Source organism: Sciurus carolinensis, chromosome 14 (genome assembly GCF_902686445.1).
Source record: "Sciurus carolinensis chromosome 14, mSciCar1.2, whole genome shotgun sequence".
Taxonomy (NCBI): domain Eukaryota; kingdom Metazoa; phylum Chordata; class Mammalia; order Rodentia; family Sciuridae; genus Sciurus; species Sciurus carolinensis.
In genome coordinates this window covers 77384829-77402682 of record NC_062226.1, presented here as the reverse complement: position 1 = coordinate 77402682, position 17854 = coordinate 77384829, and the positions used below count along the sequence as shown (strand labels likewise).

Genomic DNA, 17854 nt, shown 5'->3' with positions numbered 1-17854 from the left:
AGGCTTTGAAAAGTAAAAAGTAATCTAGGACATTGAATACCTTTAACTTCATCCCTCTAAACATCTTTGCAAAGCAAAATATCTTGAATTATAAAATATGAAAGTATCAATCTATATTTTAATAATGACTTTATTGATATATAATTCACATGCTGTACAATCTTTTGGAAGTATATAATTTAGCAGTTTTTAGTATATTCACAGATTGTCTAATTTTAGAACATTTCATCACCCCAAAAAGAGACCTGATAATCCACTAGTACTTACTCCCATTTCCTCCTTGCCCTGAACTCCAGGAACCACCAACATACTTTCTATACTGCTTTTGTCCTTTTCCCCTTTTAATCTGCCATCCCCAATGTTCAGAGTTCTAGACAGAGGTTACCTAGAGTTAGATGCTCAAAAGAAGGACAATGTAGAAACCAAGCTGATGCTAAGCAGGCACTGAAATGCATGCTTCCCCGGACTCATGAATTTGGGGGCCAAAGGTGCAGCTTAGGAACCTACCATCTTCGGGGAGTATCAGGGAGCTGGCAGACCCGCAGTGGTTAAATCAATACTTAATGATGTTCGTCATGTAATTTGAGCCTCTAGTTTGTTTATGCTAGACCAACTTTATTCATACTCCAAACAAATTATCTCTTATAATTACCAGCCCGAAGATAAATCTCTAAATGTTTTTCTGATGATAGTGCTGTGGTTGGCAGGTGTTAAAAGTGCCTCCCAGGGACAAAGATTGAAGATGAGCTTGTTCCCACAAATCCTTCAGGCGAGGATGTTGAGCTTTCTATCCTGCCATGTGCAAAGGAGCCTTGTATGGTGCCCCGTTAATGAAATCTAATAGGCAAAGGTCGTACATCTTTACAAAGAAAAATGCAAAGCCGATGTGTGATAAATGGGCTCCATGGGGCTCAGTGGACAGGGTTTGGTGATAAAACCCACGTTTAAATATTCCACTCGGTTTCTCTCTAATGTTCATGTCTTAAATGTCCCCTCATGGTAATTCTTTTTACCTGGGAGGAGGAGGATTAAAATAAATATAAAAATAAGAAGTCTATATATCTTTAGTGCTTTAAACTGAAGGGCCTGGTATTGTTAAGGATAAACATTAACCACCCGAACAGTTTACACCCAAAAAAGACTCTAAGTCTTTAAATAAATCATTTTTTAAAACTACCTAATTTAAATGTTTTTAAAGTCTCTTAAACAAAAATGTCCTATGATCTATATGCTTCAATCACTGCTATCAGAATACTAAGTAATGCATGCAAATATGCAAGCTTTTATCCAAAAATATGTACTGTTTTAGAAATTAAGGAGTAAGTTAAATCTAGAATTCTAAAGAGTTAAATAAATCAGATATTGTTGAATCAAATCACTGCTGGTTTTAGGAGAAGTTATCAGTTCATTTGCTGTAGTTGTACTGCTGAGCTAAGAGACAGTTCAATAAATCAACTCAAGCTTGATGGATTCTTCAATTCATTGAAATGAGTGCATGAAAGAAAAAAGAAATCTCTTAGTATTCCCTCTTTGACAAAAGGGTATGCAAAGAGCCTGAATGGATGAATGGTTGATTAATTTTGCCAGAAATTTTCTTGACAGCAGGAAATATGTTTTTGCATTACTGTTTGCCTGGGATTTATTTGGTAGACTATGAATTATTGCATGTAAATGTGTACCTGAAGCTACATTGCTGAAATAGATAGCTACTGGTACAATTTCTGGACACGGGACCTGTAATATTTCTGTTTAGTCTTGCATTCCACACCCTTCTGGGTTGCCCTGCAGCAGAGTATATAAATGTCTGCTCTCACTGATCTTAGTGTACAGTCAAGCACTACCAGTGATTCAATATTGAGCTTGATTTAAGTGTTCATCTGTGCCTCTCTCATGGAAGTTTAGGGCTGGAGGCAACCAAATGCCAAAGCTTGATAATTCCTAGAGTCATCAACCTGCCAGTTTACTTGTGGACTCTTACCTTTAAATAAGAAAAAGAAGGCACAAGGTATCCTCTGCACATTCTATTTACAGCAAGCCTACAAATGACCACATTTCTTAGTTTTATCTCTACCAGAAGGGATGCAGCTATGTACGAAAAGTCCACGGCTGCTGACAATAGCTGAACTCCATGAGAACAGACATAGGGATGGCTGCTCAACTTACCACCTCACTCCTTCCCTGAAAAGAGGGATGCTTATGGCCTAGAAATGACCTTTCTTGGGTCAGTATGGAGGGCAAAAAGACTTTCAGTTCTCAGTACCTGCACTAGACAATAGGTGACAGTGTTGTTGTGTTCATGGAAACTTCCTCTGCTGCTGTATTCAGAGGCTGGAACACTAGAAAGCCCAAGAATCAGGTCATGACAAAAGAAGTACCTGCTTCATTCTCTCCCTACTTGCTGTGGCCTGAATGTTTGTGTTGTCCTAGAATTCATAGGCTGAAATCCCAATCCCTGAGGTAAGGGTGTTGGGAGGTGGGCCTCTGGGAGGTGATTAGGTCATGGCAGCAGAGCCCTCTTAAGTGGGATTAGTGCCCTCATAAGATGGGCTCCAGAGGAACTCCTGCCTCTTCGACCATGTGAGACACAATGAAAAAACAGTCACCCATGAACCAGGAAGTGGTTCCCCAAACACCAAATCTGTCAGATTAGACAAATCTGTCAGATCTTAGACTTTCCAGTTTCCAAAAGTAAAAGAAATAAATTTCAGTTGTTTATAAGCTATCTAATTTATGGTTTTTAGCTGCAGAAGCCTGAATGGACTGACATATCAATCATAAATTCTTTCCTGTTCACTTTATTTTTCTTCTAGGGGTATTAACATTGGACCCTTTTCTTTCTTTTATGTACCAGACCAGAAATTATCTATGACATAAGGCACATCATATGACATTTTGCCTAATTTCTCCTTTTGCATGTGGCAACACCAACTCTCTTGAAAGCCTACCACCACAGTGCTTATACTATCTCTGAAAATAAACGTATAGAGAGATTCTCCCTTTGAAGTTTTCAAACACACACACACACATACACACCCCTTACTAAGCCATGAGGCTGCAAAGTATTTTCATTGGCTATCTAGATTTGGTATCTCATATTTCTCTTTAGATTACAATAAGAGAATAAGAAATGATTAAGAGAAAGATAATGTTAAATAAGAAGAATCCATTTCTGTCCTTATCAAATGTGACACTCAACTGCAAATGAGAATAAATGGTATATGTAAATGTACTCAACTAAAGCTCAGAAAACTTGGGTTCTGCTTCCTCTTCCACCATCAAATAACTATGTCTGATATTGGGAATATTTCTGAATTTCTCCAGCTTCAATTTTCTCCTTGCTAAATGTAATCCTATTACCAGCTGGAGAATTGGCAAGTACCAATTTAGATTACTTTGATCATTTTTAGAGAAACCAAATTTGTCCATAGACATAGAATTTTACTTTCTCTTTAAGTATCACAGCACTTCTAGATTTTGATTCTTTGCATGTTGTTAGCCTTTATGCAATAAATTTTTCCACACTAGCATAACCCAATAAGTGATCAGAATGTTTTCCCCATCAGCCTTCCAGTCATTTCTGCTGTTTTTCTTCTCCGTGGCTTCTAGGAGTTTAGATGGTAGGCTTCCCAATTCTTTTGGTGTCTCAGTGACTTAATTGTTAGCCACCTGGGACTAGCCCATAGTTGACTAATGGGGAAAACAAAACAACAACAACAAAGTGATCTTTCTCAATAAAAGGTGAAAGACTTTTTCTAAATGCAAAAAATAATGATTTGGAAATTTTTTTTCTTAAAGTCATCTCTGCTCCTGAAAATGTTCACTTCTATTATTATAATCATTTAGTAAGTTTTCAGAAGCTATGGATTTATCTCTCTAGTTCTTTGGTTGTAAGTGACAGAAATTTAATTCAAATTCATTTAAGGAAAACAGTGAATTAATGGCTAGAGCAATAATCCAGAAGAGATCTAGCTTCTGATAGACTTAAATTCAAACTAAATCATCAAGGGCTATCTCCTTTTCTCCATCTCTTGCCTCTGTGTCTCTCCATGTTGGCTTCATTCTCGGGAAGACTCTTTCCATGACTTCCCAAGATAGCCATGGACAGCTCCAAGCTTATGTGATTCTTAGATCTCTGGATCTCAGAGAAGAGGGAGCTTCACAAAACTGCTGTGAAGTCTCTTATCCATCTGTCTTAGGTCACCTATTTTTCCTGAAACCCTCACTTTGGCCCTGTGGATGGAGTAGATCTTGGCTCAACCTGTGTGTCATCTGCCACACTTGGAGCTCAGTGGGGGAGTAAAGACAGCCTGCACTAGCCATAGGAACTGAGTATGGCTCCTCCCTACTTCATGATATAGTCAGTCACAGATACCTTAAAAACTGAGCACTGTTCCTGCCAATTGGAGAATGTGAGATGAGACTTCAGAGTAGCTTTCTGTACTATGCCCATTCCTCCAACATTTTTCAGATGTTGGGGCGAGTGCTATATTGTGTGTGTGTGAGAGAGAGAGGGAGAGAGAGAGATGCACTGGAGGTGGCTAAGCGCAGCAACACAGGAGAAAGGACTCACCTGTGGCTTCTTAGGTAGAAGAATGTTCTCTCGCAGCAGGTAGAAGTATGATTGTATTGTTATTTCCCAGCAAGCCAGATGCCTAGCTATTTTTGGAAGTTTTAAAAAATAAATATAAATGTCAGAGAGAGAGAAGTTCAGTTTTGTCTTGGGAAGTACAGGCATGTGTTACTTAACAGGTCTGTGTTCTGAGAACTTTGTCATTTGGTGATTTAGTCACTGTGTGAGCTTCATAGCATACTTAAACCTAGAAAGCATAGTAATCAATCACTCCACGTGGCCTCCTGATAAAATCAAGAGATGGTATACACAAGCTGTAGGATGAGTCAGAAAACAGTTGAGAATAATAGTGGAAGAGCAAGGAGATAGATAAATACAGTTAGGGAGAGAGACACAGAGATTTTCTTAATCGTGAGCCTTGGCTTGGGGCCCAGTGGTCGCTGGAGGTCTACGTCTCCTTCATTCAATCCATCTCAGAAGGATCTGTCTGCAAGAGATGTGCCAGAAGCCAAAAGCAGAAAAGATGGATGCTTGTTGAGCCTCACTAATGTGACATCACAAGCCCCAGGAAAAACCAGACACAGATAAACTATGCAACCTGGACACTGCACACTCTTAAGTTAATTGGGACTGCCAACTGGAGACTACACAGAACTGGCTTGCTTGTTTTTGCAGCTGTATAAGAAATAAGACAGTGATAGCAGTTGCTTGATTCAAAAGTTAGAATAAACAAAAGGTAACAACATAGGATGATTCAAAACTCACACACACACACAAAGCAACAGTGTGTGGTGGGTGAGGGTGATGGACTTCTTAGAGATCACCTTTCCAAAAGATGTGTCTAAGTACAGTTTTCTATGACATAAATGCATGTGTCAGGGCCCTTTGAAGACTAGAGATGTTTGCTGGTGGTAGAAGAGTAGAGGTGTCTGGTTATAAAGGTTTGGCTCCTTTCCTATAAGCAAAAGAGATTTGCTTTGGTCACTAGTAAAATGTAATTGCAAGCCCCTATTCTGTTTTCATATTCTCAGCTTGAAATCATTTCCTCTATCATATGAGATCCTGTATTCTTTAGATAAATCTCACTCTTTAGATTTCTCATTTTTCCAAAGAGAGGTGTTAAGAATATCCATTACTTCCTTCCAAATTCACTGATAGTGTCATATTTTTTGTTTTTTCATAGTGGACCTGTGGATTCCCCTCCTTTTTTATGACTCCTAACACTCCCTGTGTGGTTCCCAGAATGGCAGCACAGCCAACGTCCGAGAGCTTGTAGAGATGAACGTCTCGGGCCCACCTATTAAATCATAGTCTTTATTTTAACAAGCATCCCAGGTGATTGTATTAGAGAAGTTTAGGTCACCATATCTTGAGACTCAGCATCCTGATGTTGAGGGATGAGCAGGTAAGGCTATACAACTTGCCTCTGCTAGGAGGAGTTCTCTTAATTGATCTTCCCTTAACTAATGTGCTGAGCTAAACAACATTCTCCATTCTGCTCTATATAGCACATACTGACGGATTACCTCAGCTGAATGCTCGAAGCTAACTTAAAACTCTCTAAGAAAGCACAGGTGTGTGCACACCCTGTGATTAAATTCATTGTTTACCAAGTATCAGCTGTGTTTGCTCCAAACCTGTTCATACTAGTTAATATAATTACACAATCTTGAATGTACTGATGAAGTAGAAATAAGATAGTTTTTTTAAGATTAATGCTTTGGAAATACACAATAGAATGAAATGAGGCATGCTCTCAATGAAAATATGTTCTCAAATAATGACAATACAGCTATAAAAAATTGGGGGAGGGTAAAAAGGTTGATACCGATACATGTGTTTAGATAATTAAGGCCCAGAAATGGGTTTTGATGAATTTTTCGACATAGCTTAGTTATCAGGCAAGGCTGCTGACATTCACTGAATATTTGTAAGCATCTTGCATTACACATTGATACTCTCAAAATATTGGTCACATTTTAGGTTACCTAGGATTAAAACATAAGTTAACCTATTTTCAGAAATCCCAAATATAAAATTTAGTGTTTAAAAATGCTCTGTTTACCCATAACTGGTTTGGAATAATACAACTTTTCTATTATTAAAAAAAAAATCCATTCTGGAAAATACCTATGTAAACTTCACTTTCCTGAACTAGGAGATGATATTTAATAAATTCCATGCTCTTTCTTTTAAGTTATGATACTTTTTTTTTGTCTAAGAGAATCAAATTACTGTTCATAAACATACCAATCTAACTAAAAGACAATTGATAGAAATTTCAAATTTTTACCACCTTAGAAAATGGAAATCTTCGGCCATTTAGTATAAAACATCCATGTAAATGCTCCCCATCCCTGACTTATTTCTATAATTCTCCTACCTCTTTAACCAGACAGAATTAACTGTGAAAAAGTGTGTGTGACTTGTTATTTTTTAAGTTCACAAGACTCTCCTCCTGTTATTCTCTAAGGCAGTGGATCTTAACTGGGCTGACTTTGTCTCCAGAGAACATTTGGCAGTGTCTGGAGACACAGGTGATTGTCACAACTTGGGAAGGGAGTTTGCTATTGGCATCTAGTGGTCTGAGGCTGGGTATGCTGCTAAATATCCTGCAGTGCACAAAGCAGCCCCCAACCACAAAGAATTGTCCAACCCAAAATGCCAGTGCCCAGGTGGTAGAACCTTGCTTTAAAGTGAATTATTTTTACCAGTGATAAATGTAGATTTTTTTTTTTTTCTGGATTTGGCTTTGTTTAGAGTCATTCCATAAGTAGTTCTTGGTTAAAATTACAACTAAATTACTTTGTATACTACCAGAACCAGCTCCAGGACTTCCTATCTACCTTGAAGGCAGGGACTGTAGATAATTTCTAAGGCCTCATGGATGGTACTAACAGCAATGGAAGTTTGATGGCTTGGCGATTTGAGCTTCTGAAGATTCCAGGGACCAGAAAGACACTCCCTTACCTTGACCTAAAAGAAAAAAAAAAAAGGAGTTTTTCTTGATTGTTTGGATTGTACTGTATTTAGATAGTACTATATGTTTTAAATTGATTAAACATAATTTTCATTTTGTGTGTTTATATAATTGTATAGATTTGTTTTGTCACTCCTCTTTAAAAACACATTTTTTTTCTTTTTGTGGTGCTGAGGATTGAACCCAGGTCCTTACACATGCTAGGCAAGAGCTCTACCCCTGAGCCATATCCCCTGCCCTATAATACCCTTTTTAATTGGGGTACAAAATTCCATGAAAATCAGAGTTAATACAAATACCTCACTAAAGTTATCTTTCCAAGCATCATGTCTCTCCCTATGATGAGGGTTGCCTGGAAATAAAGTAGGGATTTGAAGCATTATCATGTGTGTCTGTGTGTGTGTGTGAGAGAGAGACCTTTATGTTTGGTATCTTAAGTTCCAACTATGGGTTTATCTCATCATCATCCCTCTTCCAGGAAATGACTCTTATCTATCAATCTCATTATAACTGGTGCCATTTCTGGGTTTTGTGGTATTTCCAATCCACCTCAATTGTTTGGCCCCAAAGCAAGGGAACCAAACCAATGTTAACAACCACAGTTCTTTCTCCAGGATTTTGGAACTCAAGATCAAAAGGAAATGGGCTGTTGACCACGTTGCAAGATCTGTACTGATTTTTTGCAGCCACCCAAGTTCCCCACAACATGGAGGCTGCTACTTGACTGTGGGAGGGTAGATGAAGCCCAAAGAGGATGGAGAGGCAGGGTGGCCGGCACCCTCCTGGCCATCCCAGTTCATTCAGTTCTCCCTGAGCTTCTGTAAGAATGCTTCCCAAATCCTTCCATGTTTTTCTACACAAGCCAGTTAAGTACCTGTGACTTGCAGTCAAGAGGATCACAACAATGCAGTTCCTTACCTGAAAAGGAATTCCTCAGGCACCCCACACAGACATCTCCAAAGGAAGATAAAACCACAAATACCAGAGTGTATCTGTTTTCAGGAGGGGGGTTTCTGGTAATTAGCTTAGATTGCAACAAATGGCATACACAGACTGTTGGCTCTGCATGTGTGCTCTAAGATTGGTGTTTACCCTATTATATTCCAATTTAAGAATGGCATAAAGTTTATCAGTGAGCAAATGGATCCAAGCAAGACACGTATATGGGCGGTGAGAGGTGTGGACCTTGATGGATAGATATTTTTACACTTCAAAAAAAAAATTAATGAATTACTTTCATTGAGTTGATAGCAAAGGGGACCCAACCATATTCCCCATTTAAACTTGGGGATGGTTGGGTATTTTTAGCAAATGAGTTGTCAGCAGAAAGGCTTCATTAGACCCATCAGGATATCTGCCCATGAAGAACGAACTCCCAAACTGTACTGACGGTTTCCTTGAGCCAAAATGATAAAGCACCTCTGACAAGAGCCATATTGTGCTCCCCATGTGCAGAGCGCGTGAGGAACAAAGGAGGCAGTTTGATCATCGTTTGGTCAGGTTAATATTGACACAGCTTACATGCGTCAGAAACCTGTGTGATGCCATGTATCGCCAGACTATGGAGACTTGCCTAGTGGTTTCCATGAAGCAGAAAGGGGAACCCAGAGAGGAAAGAAGGGCTCCTGCTTTCTTGAAATAGCCTTCAAACTCGTTGATTTGTTTTTACGAAGGAAAATAAATAAATAAAGCTATTGAATGTTCAGGTTCATGACTCAAGCCAATTTTTCGTATCTGTACATAATTGTGAAAAAATACATTGCTATTATTTCTACTTGGTAGTTAGACTATTGCCCGGGTTCTACCATTTCAACAATAAAGCATGCCTGGTAGTTGGATTGTCCTTTGCTTGAGTGTTCTGAATTATTCATTCTCATGTAGAAATCCTCAGAAACATACATGAACAAGGAAGGGGCTTTCAGGGGAACAACCATCCACCTTTCCTCACTACTTTCAGTGGCTGAAAGTTTTGATGATTGTCATCTGTCCTTAAAGAAAAATGCAAATTAGGCTGACCTAGTTACTGAGGTCTTATGACTTATCTGTCTTTAACTGGTTGAGAACTCCCAGCATCAAAGTCTTCTACCAATTGTTTCTGAGATCTGTCTAGAACTTTCTTTGGTGAAGTACAGTATTTAAGCACCTTTTCCCAGGTCAATTCTTGTTGGTATGACATTATTCCTTTTTTATGATGGAGATGCTGAGGAAGGGGTAGGATTTTTGACTCAATTTCAGGCTAACCTGAAACCAGCCCAGATTTTTTTTAAAAAGTTCTTAATTTAAACCTATGCTTTGAGGCGAATTATTTCCCAACCAATCCCCCACAACTCTTTTCTTTCTTCATTAAAGATATGGTTATGGGAATAAATAATACTTGTCCCATGACATGAAAATAAGCATTTTCAATTTTCAATTAATAATTAAAGTGATCTCCCTTCTATTCTTGAATTCTTTCAAGTGGGCACCTTTACTACAGTTGTTGCTCCTAAGACTTTTAGCTTGATAACATTATTATAAGTATTTTTGATAGTTTTGCCCTAATAAGAAGACTCTGTTCTTATAGGGTTTTTCTATTAAGATGCCCACTTAATCAGGGAAAAATAAAACAACTCTCTTGAGTTTTCCTACTCCCCTCCACAAGTTCTAATTCTTGTTTTTCTGTGGGCTTTTGAGCAGAAGACAAGTTATATTGAGAGCATCTTTAGATAACAAGATTTTTACACACTGAATGGTAAAATGGATTCTCCTGTTTTGGTGTGTCTAATCTACCAGAGCAAGGAAAATACACGGGGTTAATTCTGAATAACCAGTGATTAGGCGGTGTGTACTGCTTCTTTTCACCCCTATGTATATATGGATGCTCAACTTTTCAAAAACACATATTGCTGCAAGGATATCACAACATTCTTCTTTATAGAATTTTTTTCAGGCTTCTAATTTTAGTCTCTTACATATAATTATAAGTCATTCCACATTTACACTTTACAGAATAAGTGAGAAACTGGAAATTGATCATGATGCATGACAATATTAGATCTTCAAAAGTTTAGCCTGTCACAGTGGCACATGCCTATAATCCCAGTGACTTGGAAGGTTGAGGCAGGAGATGGTAAATTTGAGGTCAGCCTAAGCAATTTAGCAAGGGACTAAGCAACTTGGTGAGACCCTGTATCAAAATAAAAAACAAAAACAAAAACAAAAAGGGTTGGGGATGTGGCTCAGTGGTTAAGCAAGCCCTAGTACCAAAACAACAACAACAACAAAAAAACCAACCAGAAAGAAAAAAAAAGTTTAATGAGTGTATTATTATTAGCAGTTGTCAAAATTAAGGCTGCTTCTTGCTTGTATATAGTGACAAGGAGGGAAAATCAGTACTAAACAGAAGTAAAAGAATAACAAAAAATATTTTATTTTATTTATTTTAGCTTATTGGTACTGGGCATTAAATCCAGAGGCACTTAACCACTGAGCCACATCCCCATCCCTATTATTATTATTATTATTATTATTATTATTATTATTATTTTGAGACAGGGTCTCACTGAGTTCCTTAGGGCCTCATTAAATTGCTGGGGCTAACTTTGAACTCCCTTTCCTCTTGCCTCAGTCTTGTGAGCCACCGGAAGAGCCACCGCACCACCACACCCAGATTAAAACAACTTTTTATCAAGTTAAAAAAATTAATTAATGAGTAATATCTTCAGTATCTCCTCATTTTAGGATACTATAGGAGTGAAAATATGGCCTCCAACATCAGGCTCACCTGGGCTGGAGTTTCATTTTCCACACAGGTGGGCTGACTGATGTCAACGACTTAACTTCCCAGGGCCTCCATTTCCTCAGTGCAAAGCAGATAACTACCGACCTCACAGAAGCCTCTTAAAGTTTAAATAAGATAATGCAAAGCATTTAACAGAATGTTGAATGCAGAAGCAGTGCTTGAATTATTTTAGGCAATACATTATTGATTTAGGTCAACAAAATTAATTGAGTAACAAATGAAATTATATTGATATATGTGCTACCCTTTAATTTATATATTCTAGTATATTTCATTTCCACCAAATATTTCCTCAAAAGGTTTGATCTTTGGTTATAAAGAATGAAAATGGGAACTATTTGACTCTATTTTCAAAATTTGACACATAATATAGTTTAACAGATGAAATTTTTTAGTGAATAATAAAGTTTTTTAGATGAAATTTTTTAGTGAATAATAAAGTTTTTTAGTTTTAGTTTTTTAGATACCTTGACTATCTTATAAATATATAAGAACAATAGTGTGTAAAAATTGATATCTGGGAAGAATATGGGAAATATCTTTGCTTACCAATTAAAGAATGCATAAAATAACAGAATAAATAAAATCTCTTAATTTATGCATATTGTGTTCTCATAAATCATTTCCTGTCAAAATGATCAGACTTTATTATTGCTGAATATCTTAAACATCTTAATAGAATTTTGGTAGCATAAATCATACAGCTTTCAGTTAGGACATTTGTATACATACCTCAGCATTTTTCTTATATCTTGTTTTAAAAAAAAATAGCCTTCAGTCTAGAAACAAATCCATGCAGAGTATAAATGTCAAACTATACTCTTAAATTTCAGTAACTCAGCAATCCAGGTTGCCCACTGTGCTTACCAAGTAGTTATGGATCGTCAAACCCTAGAACTCTCTGTTCTTCAAAATGTAGCTGTACAAGCTGTGTTTTAATCTTGGTAATGATTTTTATCTACAAGTATCCTACCTGTGAGTGATAGCTACTCACCTGATTTTTCTATTTCCTGCAAGAAGGAAAAGATTTTCAGATATAACAATTCTAGAAATAGCTTGTCCTTGATGCTACAAAGTAATTTATTTCATATAATAAAAGCCCTAGTTATTCCAAATTTGTAAGGGAGACAACTAACTGCTTTGGATAGTGTGTGTAGTTCACAATACTGGACCTAAGTGGAGAGAAGAGTATCGGGAGTAAAATTTGCTGAAGGTTATTTGGCAATTGGAGGAGAAAAGACGGAAAAGCCTCTACCCATGGCAAGTTAACTGAAGGAAAAATCACTCGGTGTTTTTTCATTTGTTTTGTTTTGTTTTATGCTTTCCAACCATGAATGTGGTAAATTTATTGGACACTATCACTGTTGCTATCCCAGATCTTGTATTAGTTCAAGTAGAGCTGTATCATTTGTGTTTCTCTGCCTGGGGTCCTAAGGATCATCAACTGTTTTTAAAGCTCTTCAGATCTACACCTTAGCTTGTGACTTGGAAATAATAAAGTGTTTTTCCCCCCACATTTCCAGACCTTCTTATTTCAAAACTAGGAATTGTTCAGGTAAAAAGACTCATGACCTCTAAAAATGCAAAATGACCCAATCTTGGGAACCCCCATGACAAAAGACTGTGACAGAGAGCACTGGCTGTTCTTCCTAAATGGTGGGATCAATCTGGGATTTTGCCATTTGCAATGATTAGTAAAGGAACTTCCTAAATTCCATGCCGTGATTGTAAAAGAGGTGTGTGCCTAGGCTGGGGATGGTAAATTAAAGGGGAGGTCCTCTTTATTTTTTAAACCCTAGAAAATTAATTGGGAATGCATATGCATGCATATAATTTTAATTTAAGGTGGGAGAAACGTTTCAGAGGTGTTTGAGCAGATTAACAAATCGTATTTGTATTCATGTAACTAAAACAGTAATTTATCAGGTAGAAGGCAGATGGGGGGAATAAAATGCCAACCTGTATCTACAGTTGGGTTGTGTTGATGATGAAGTGCTGTTTATTCAGGACCAGCCTAGCTTGTCAGCAACATAAGAGCCATCGCAGCACATGACTCCCTGCATAGCTAGAAGACAATAATAAATTATCTCCTATGCAAACAGCACCGGCATAAAAGCAGAACAAACAGACTGTGCCGCCTGGATTCCTGAAGATTCTCACTCATTCCCTTGTTTGATTCTATTTTAAACATGAAATTCTTCACATTATCCTAGGGCCAGTAAGGATGGAATTCAGTTTGAACAATTATGTTAGGGTACAAAGGGCATCATGGATAACAATCTCTGTTTTGGGGTTACTGTAAAATGTAAGTATTTTGTCTCTCTAACAAGCTTAAATGATTCACATAATTTTTTGTTTTATTAATATTTCATTAGATTCTGTGGAATTCAGGTTCACCCAGAGGAAAACTGAGATGGTGTTACTGTTAGACATGATCATAAGTATCACTTGAGGGACATGATGAAAATGCAGATGCTTGAATCCTGTCCCTAACTTGCTACAAAAGAATTTCTAGCAACTTCCCAGAAATGTACACTCCAGGATGATTTTTATGATGACACTAGTGTGAGGAATCAGGATGGAGTATGTGGGTCAGTACAAGTCTCATGACAGTGGTGAGAGCCCAAAGGTCTGGTTTGCAGGAAAATAAATCAATCGAGAAGTGCCTCCCTGAGGCAGTGCTTTGCAGATTTCATTGTGAATCGAATCACCTGGGCTGGGTAGAAAAGGCAGAGTGGACATTAGTCAGTAGGTCTGTACGTGGCCAGACAATGCATTTCTATAAAGATACCCATTGTGGTCAGTGCCACTGGACTTGAGTCTGATAGGATTCTAGAGTCATCAGCATAACACAGTAGAATCCAAACAGGTTGAATGCAGCCGACCTATCTGAATAGTAAACAGTCCCCAAGCATGGCTTTGGATAAAGCTTGTTCTTCTGCATTTGAATCTTGTGCTCAGATACGAGCAAAACCTGCCCTCTCTTGTTTGAATGACAGGAATGTTAGTATAATCATTATTATATATGAAAATTTCTTTGAAATTTGTGTTTTCTTTTAAGGATTTATAAATGTAAAGAGGGTTATATACATAATGAAAAAAATTTTGGGAAAGGAAAATTTTAGGGTTTCTCACATCAAAGCCTTCAATTACTATAGGTACTTGTTCACTCCTGTTTTTCTTCAGGATCAGATATTTTATAATTCATAATTGCAAAAAGTTCAACACTCAGGTTCTTGATTAATCAACAATGATGATTTGAAATATTTTTTCTTCTCTGAGGTGCCAGGGATTCGAACCGTGCCCTTGCCAATGCTAGGCGAGTGCTCTCCAAGAGGAGCTATTCCTTCAGCTCCATGAAATATTTTTTCTATCAAATTCATTTTATGTGTAAGATGAGGTTCAATTTAAAAAAAAAAAGGCATATTCTAAAGATTGACTTCTACCATGGGTGAATTTATTTTTTAAAAAAATCTACTTAAATATTTTTATGATGCAATTTGGACAATAAATAAAAAGCACAAAAAGTGACTATAGTTTGTGGAAGACATGCTTCCAAAAGCTATTGTAAGTGAGCATTAAAACCTTCATTACCAAGTCAGTACAGATTCTTGGTATTCATCAGCAAGATAGCCTCAGACCTTTGTGGATTCCTGCAAGCAATGCCTTGTAGCCTAAGAGGGGAAGTGACCTTGTAAGATGCCTAACGAGAGTAACTGCCACAGAATAGATAGCAAAGCCTCATGGAGAGGCTGTGATTGGCAGGGCCTGACACCTGCCAAGGGTATCATGCACCCTGTCAAGGGCCCCACAGACTTTGACATCAAGCAGCATTAGAGAGTACATGTATTATGGCTACTTGGGGTGTCTGGTAAATAGTCTAAGCCACCACAACCAAATCTTCATTTTCAAAGAGCTGCCTCTGACAAACATTAATGTGGTCATGAATGTGGACAAAATCGGCAACTATGTGCACTGCACTGTTGAGTTCTTCACAGTGATTAACTGAGGAAGGGCACATGGCACTTCCACCTCCCATTGGCATACATTTCTGTATTGTCTTAATATTTTACCAGCAGCAGGGGAGGGAGGAGGAGAGGGAAAGAGGATGTACTGGGTAATGAAATTGCCCAAGTTATGTGCATATGTATATCACAACGAGTACCATTATTATTTATAATTACAATGCATCTATCAAAATTAATTAAAAATTAATTTAGGGCTGGGGATATAGCTCAGTTGGTAGAGTGTTTGCCTCACATGCACAAGGCCTTGGATTCAATCCTCAGCACCACAAAAAATTTTAAAAATTAATTTAAAACTCTATTTTACCAGCAGCAGGCATAATTATGATTACTATGACTATCAGAAAATTTTATAGAATTGTTTAAATCCCTTGAGTGGACATCATGGTGTTTTTCATTGAGTAACACAATAGACATTAGTTGATTGATTATATACATTGATTTTATACACACACACACACACACACACACACACATATATATGTATGTATGTATATGGTCATTGCTCAGTGTCCATGGGGAATTGGTTCTAGGATCCTCTTTGAATACCCAAATCTGCAGATGCTCAAGTGCATTATTTAAAATGGCATAGTATTTTCATATAACCCACACACATCCTCTCATATACCTGAAATTATCTCTAAATTACTTATTCAATGTCTATGACTTATGTGGTGCTAATATAATGTAAATGTTATATAAATAATTTTATAATGTATTGCTTAGAGAATAATGACACAGTAAAAGGACTGTACATATTTAGTACATATGTAAGTTGTTTTTTCAGAAGATATGTGATCCATGGTTGATCAATTCCACAGATATGGGGGACTGGCTATATGCTTATTTGTAAGCTATAATACAGAATTGGGCAGCACAGGTTGATTTTGTGTATGTGTCTCTCTGTCATGCAATAAATATTTCTTCAGCAACTAGGATGTGCCAGTTGTGCTAGAAGCTAGCATGTGGCCTACGCTGTGCTTCTAGGTGCTTTCTGCAATCATTCATTCTTCCATAGCTGCCACATAGATCCAGTAGATCTGATGTCAAAATTCCTATAAAAGTCTTTTGGCATGAGCAAGGTGTGATGGCACATGCTGTAATCCTAGTGACTCAGGAGATTGAAGCAGGAGTATTGCCCGTTTGAGGCCAGCCTCAGCAATTTGGCAAGGTTATGTCTCAAAATAAAAATAAAATTTAAAAAGAAGGACTGGGGATGTAACTCAGTGTTAAAGTTCCACTGTTTTCAATCCCCAGGACCACACCACACCACACACAAACACACAAAATAAAATAAAATAAAATAGATAAATATCTATCTGTACTTCTATGCTACAGTAAAGATCACTCAGTAGACTGTTAATTTCATCCTTAGGAATTTCTGTTTCTAACTAATAATAATCATTAGCAAATAAAAATTTTGAATTATAAAAATATAAGGTATATTTTTATATTTGAATATTTTAATTATAAAAATAAAAAATATAAAATAAATATATTATAGAGTACAATAATTCTCTCCTATTTTTCTGTACTAGATTATGAACATAATCAACACACATTCATAGAAATTATAGAATAAATATGCTTTGCAAAGTATTTGAAAAAGTATTTTAGAAAAAAATGCTAAAAAATTTATTTCTTACCTAACCTGTTTCTTAATGATGGCAAAGACTCCTTCCTCCATTGATTTGGGAAAACCTATAAGTGTATTTTAAGCCATAGCACAAAATTTGCCAAACTTTCTCAAAGCAAAGTACTCATCTCATTTAACTCTAACAATAAATATCTGCCCTAATGTATCATAAGAACGGACGTATTGATGGCACAACTCTCTACAGTCTGATATTAATATCAAATGTCCTGTTGTTTCAGAATTGTCTGTTTCACAGTAATATCACCAGTGACCTGAAAGCATTCACAGACAAGTTTGGTTTTGATGTCCTCATCCTGTTTGCTAGCTACTTATCAGAGGAGCAGCAACCAAGAAGGCAGATCGCTGTGTATTCCCAGAATCTTGAGCTGTGCAGTCAGGTGAGCCCTCCTTTGACCCTAACCCGTTTCACTGCATCCTAACCTGCTGGCTTCTAGAATGCATGCTGGGAGATGGGTATGGATCTGTAGCTTGTAAGAAATTGACCCAAGAGATAGAGTCCTAGAATTTGAATTTTAGGAAATGTGGGAGGTATTTTGTGCATTGGGCCGTTTAAAGGAGCTTGTGTCCATTTTGGGTTGCTGTAAGATTCCTGAGACTGGGTACTGACATCTGCTTGGTCCTGGTGAGGGCCTCAAGGCAGATGGTGTCACAATGATGGGAGCATGTACAGAAGAGATCACATGGTGACACAGGAAGCAGGAGAGTGAGTTGAGATGGCTGAACTTGCTTTCTAGCAGCCCATTCTCATGAAAACTAACTCAGTCCCATGAAACCTTCATTAATCCCTTCTGGGGGTGGTTCCCCCATGACCTGTAGCCCTCTTAAAAGCCCCACCACCTCA

At 37.4% G+C, this 17854-nt stretch overlaps 1 protein-coding gene across 6 annotated transcripts in view; it reads left to right on the top strand.

The window, feature by feature from the left end:
* Prune2 (prune homolog 2 with BCH domain) overlaps positions 1-17854 on the top strand; it is a 264764-nt gene that overhangs the window by 149765 nt on the left and 97145 nt on the right. For all 6 annotated transcript variants that reach the window (XM_047524259.1, XM_047524258.1, XM_047524256.1 and 3 more), the window contains exon 7: positions 17232-17390. In XM_047524259.1, coding sequence (XP_047380215.1) covers positions 17232-17390 — 159 coding nt within the window. The remainder of the gene's footprint in view (positions 1-17231; positions 17391-17854) is intronic.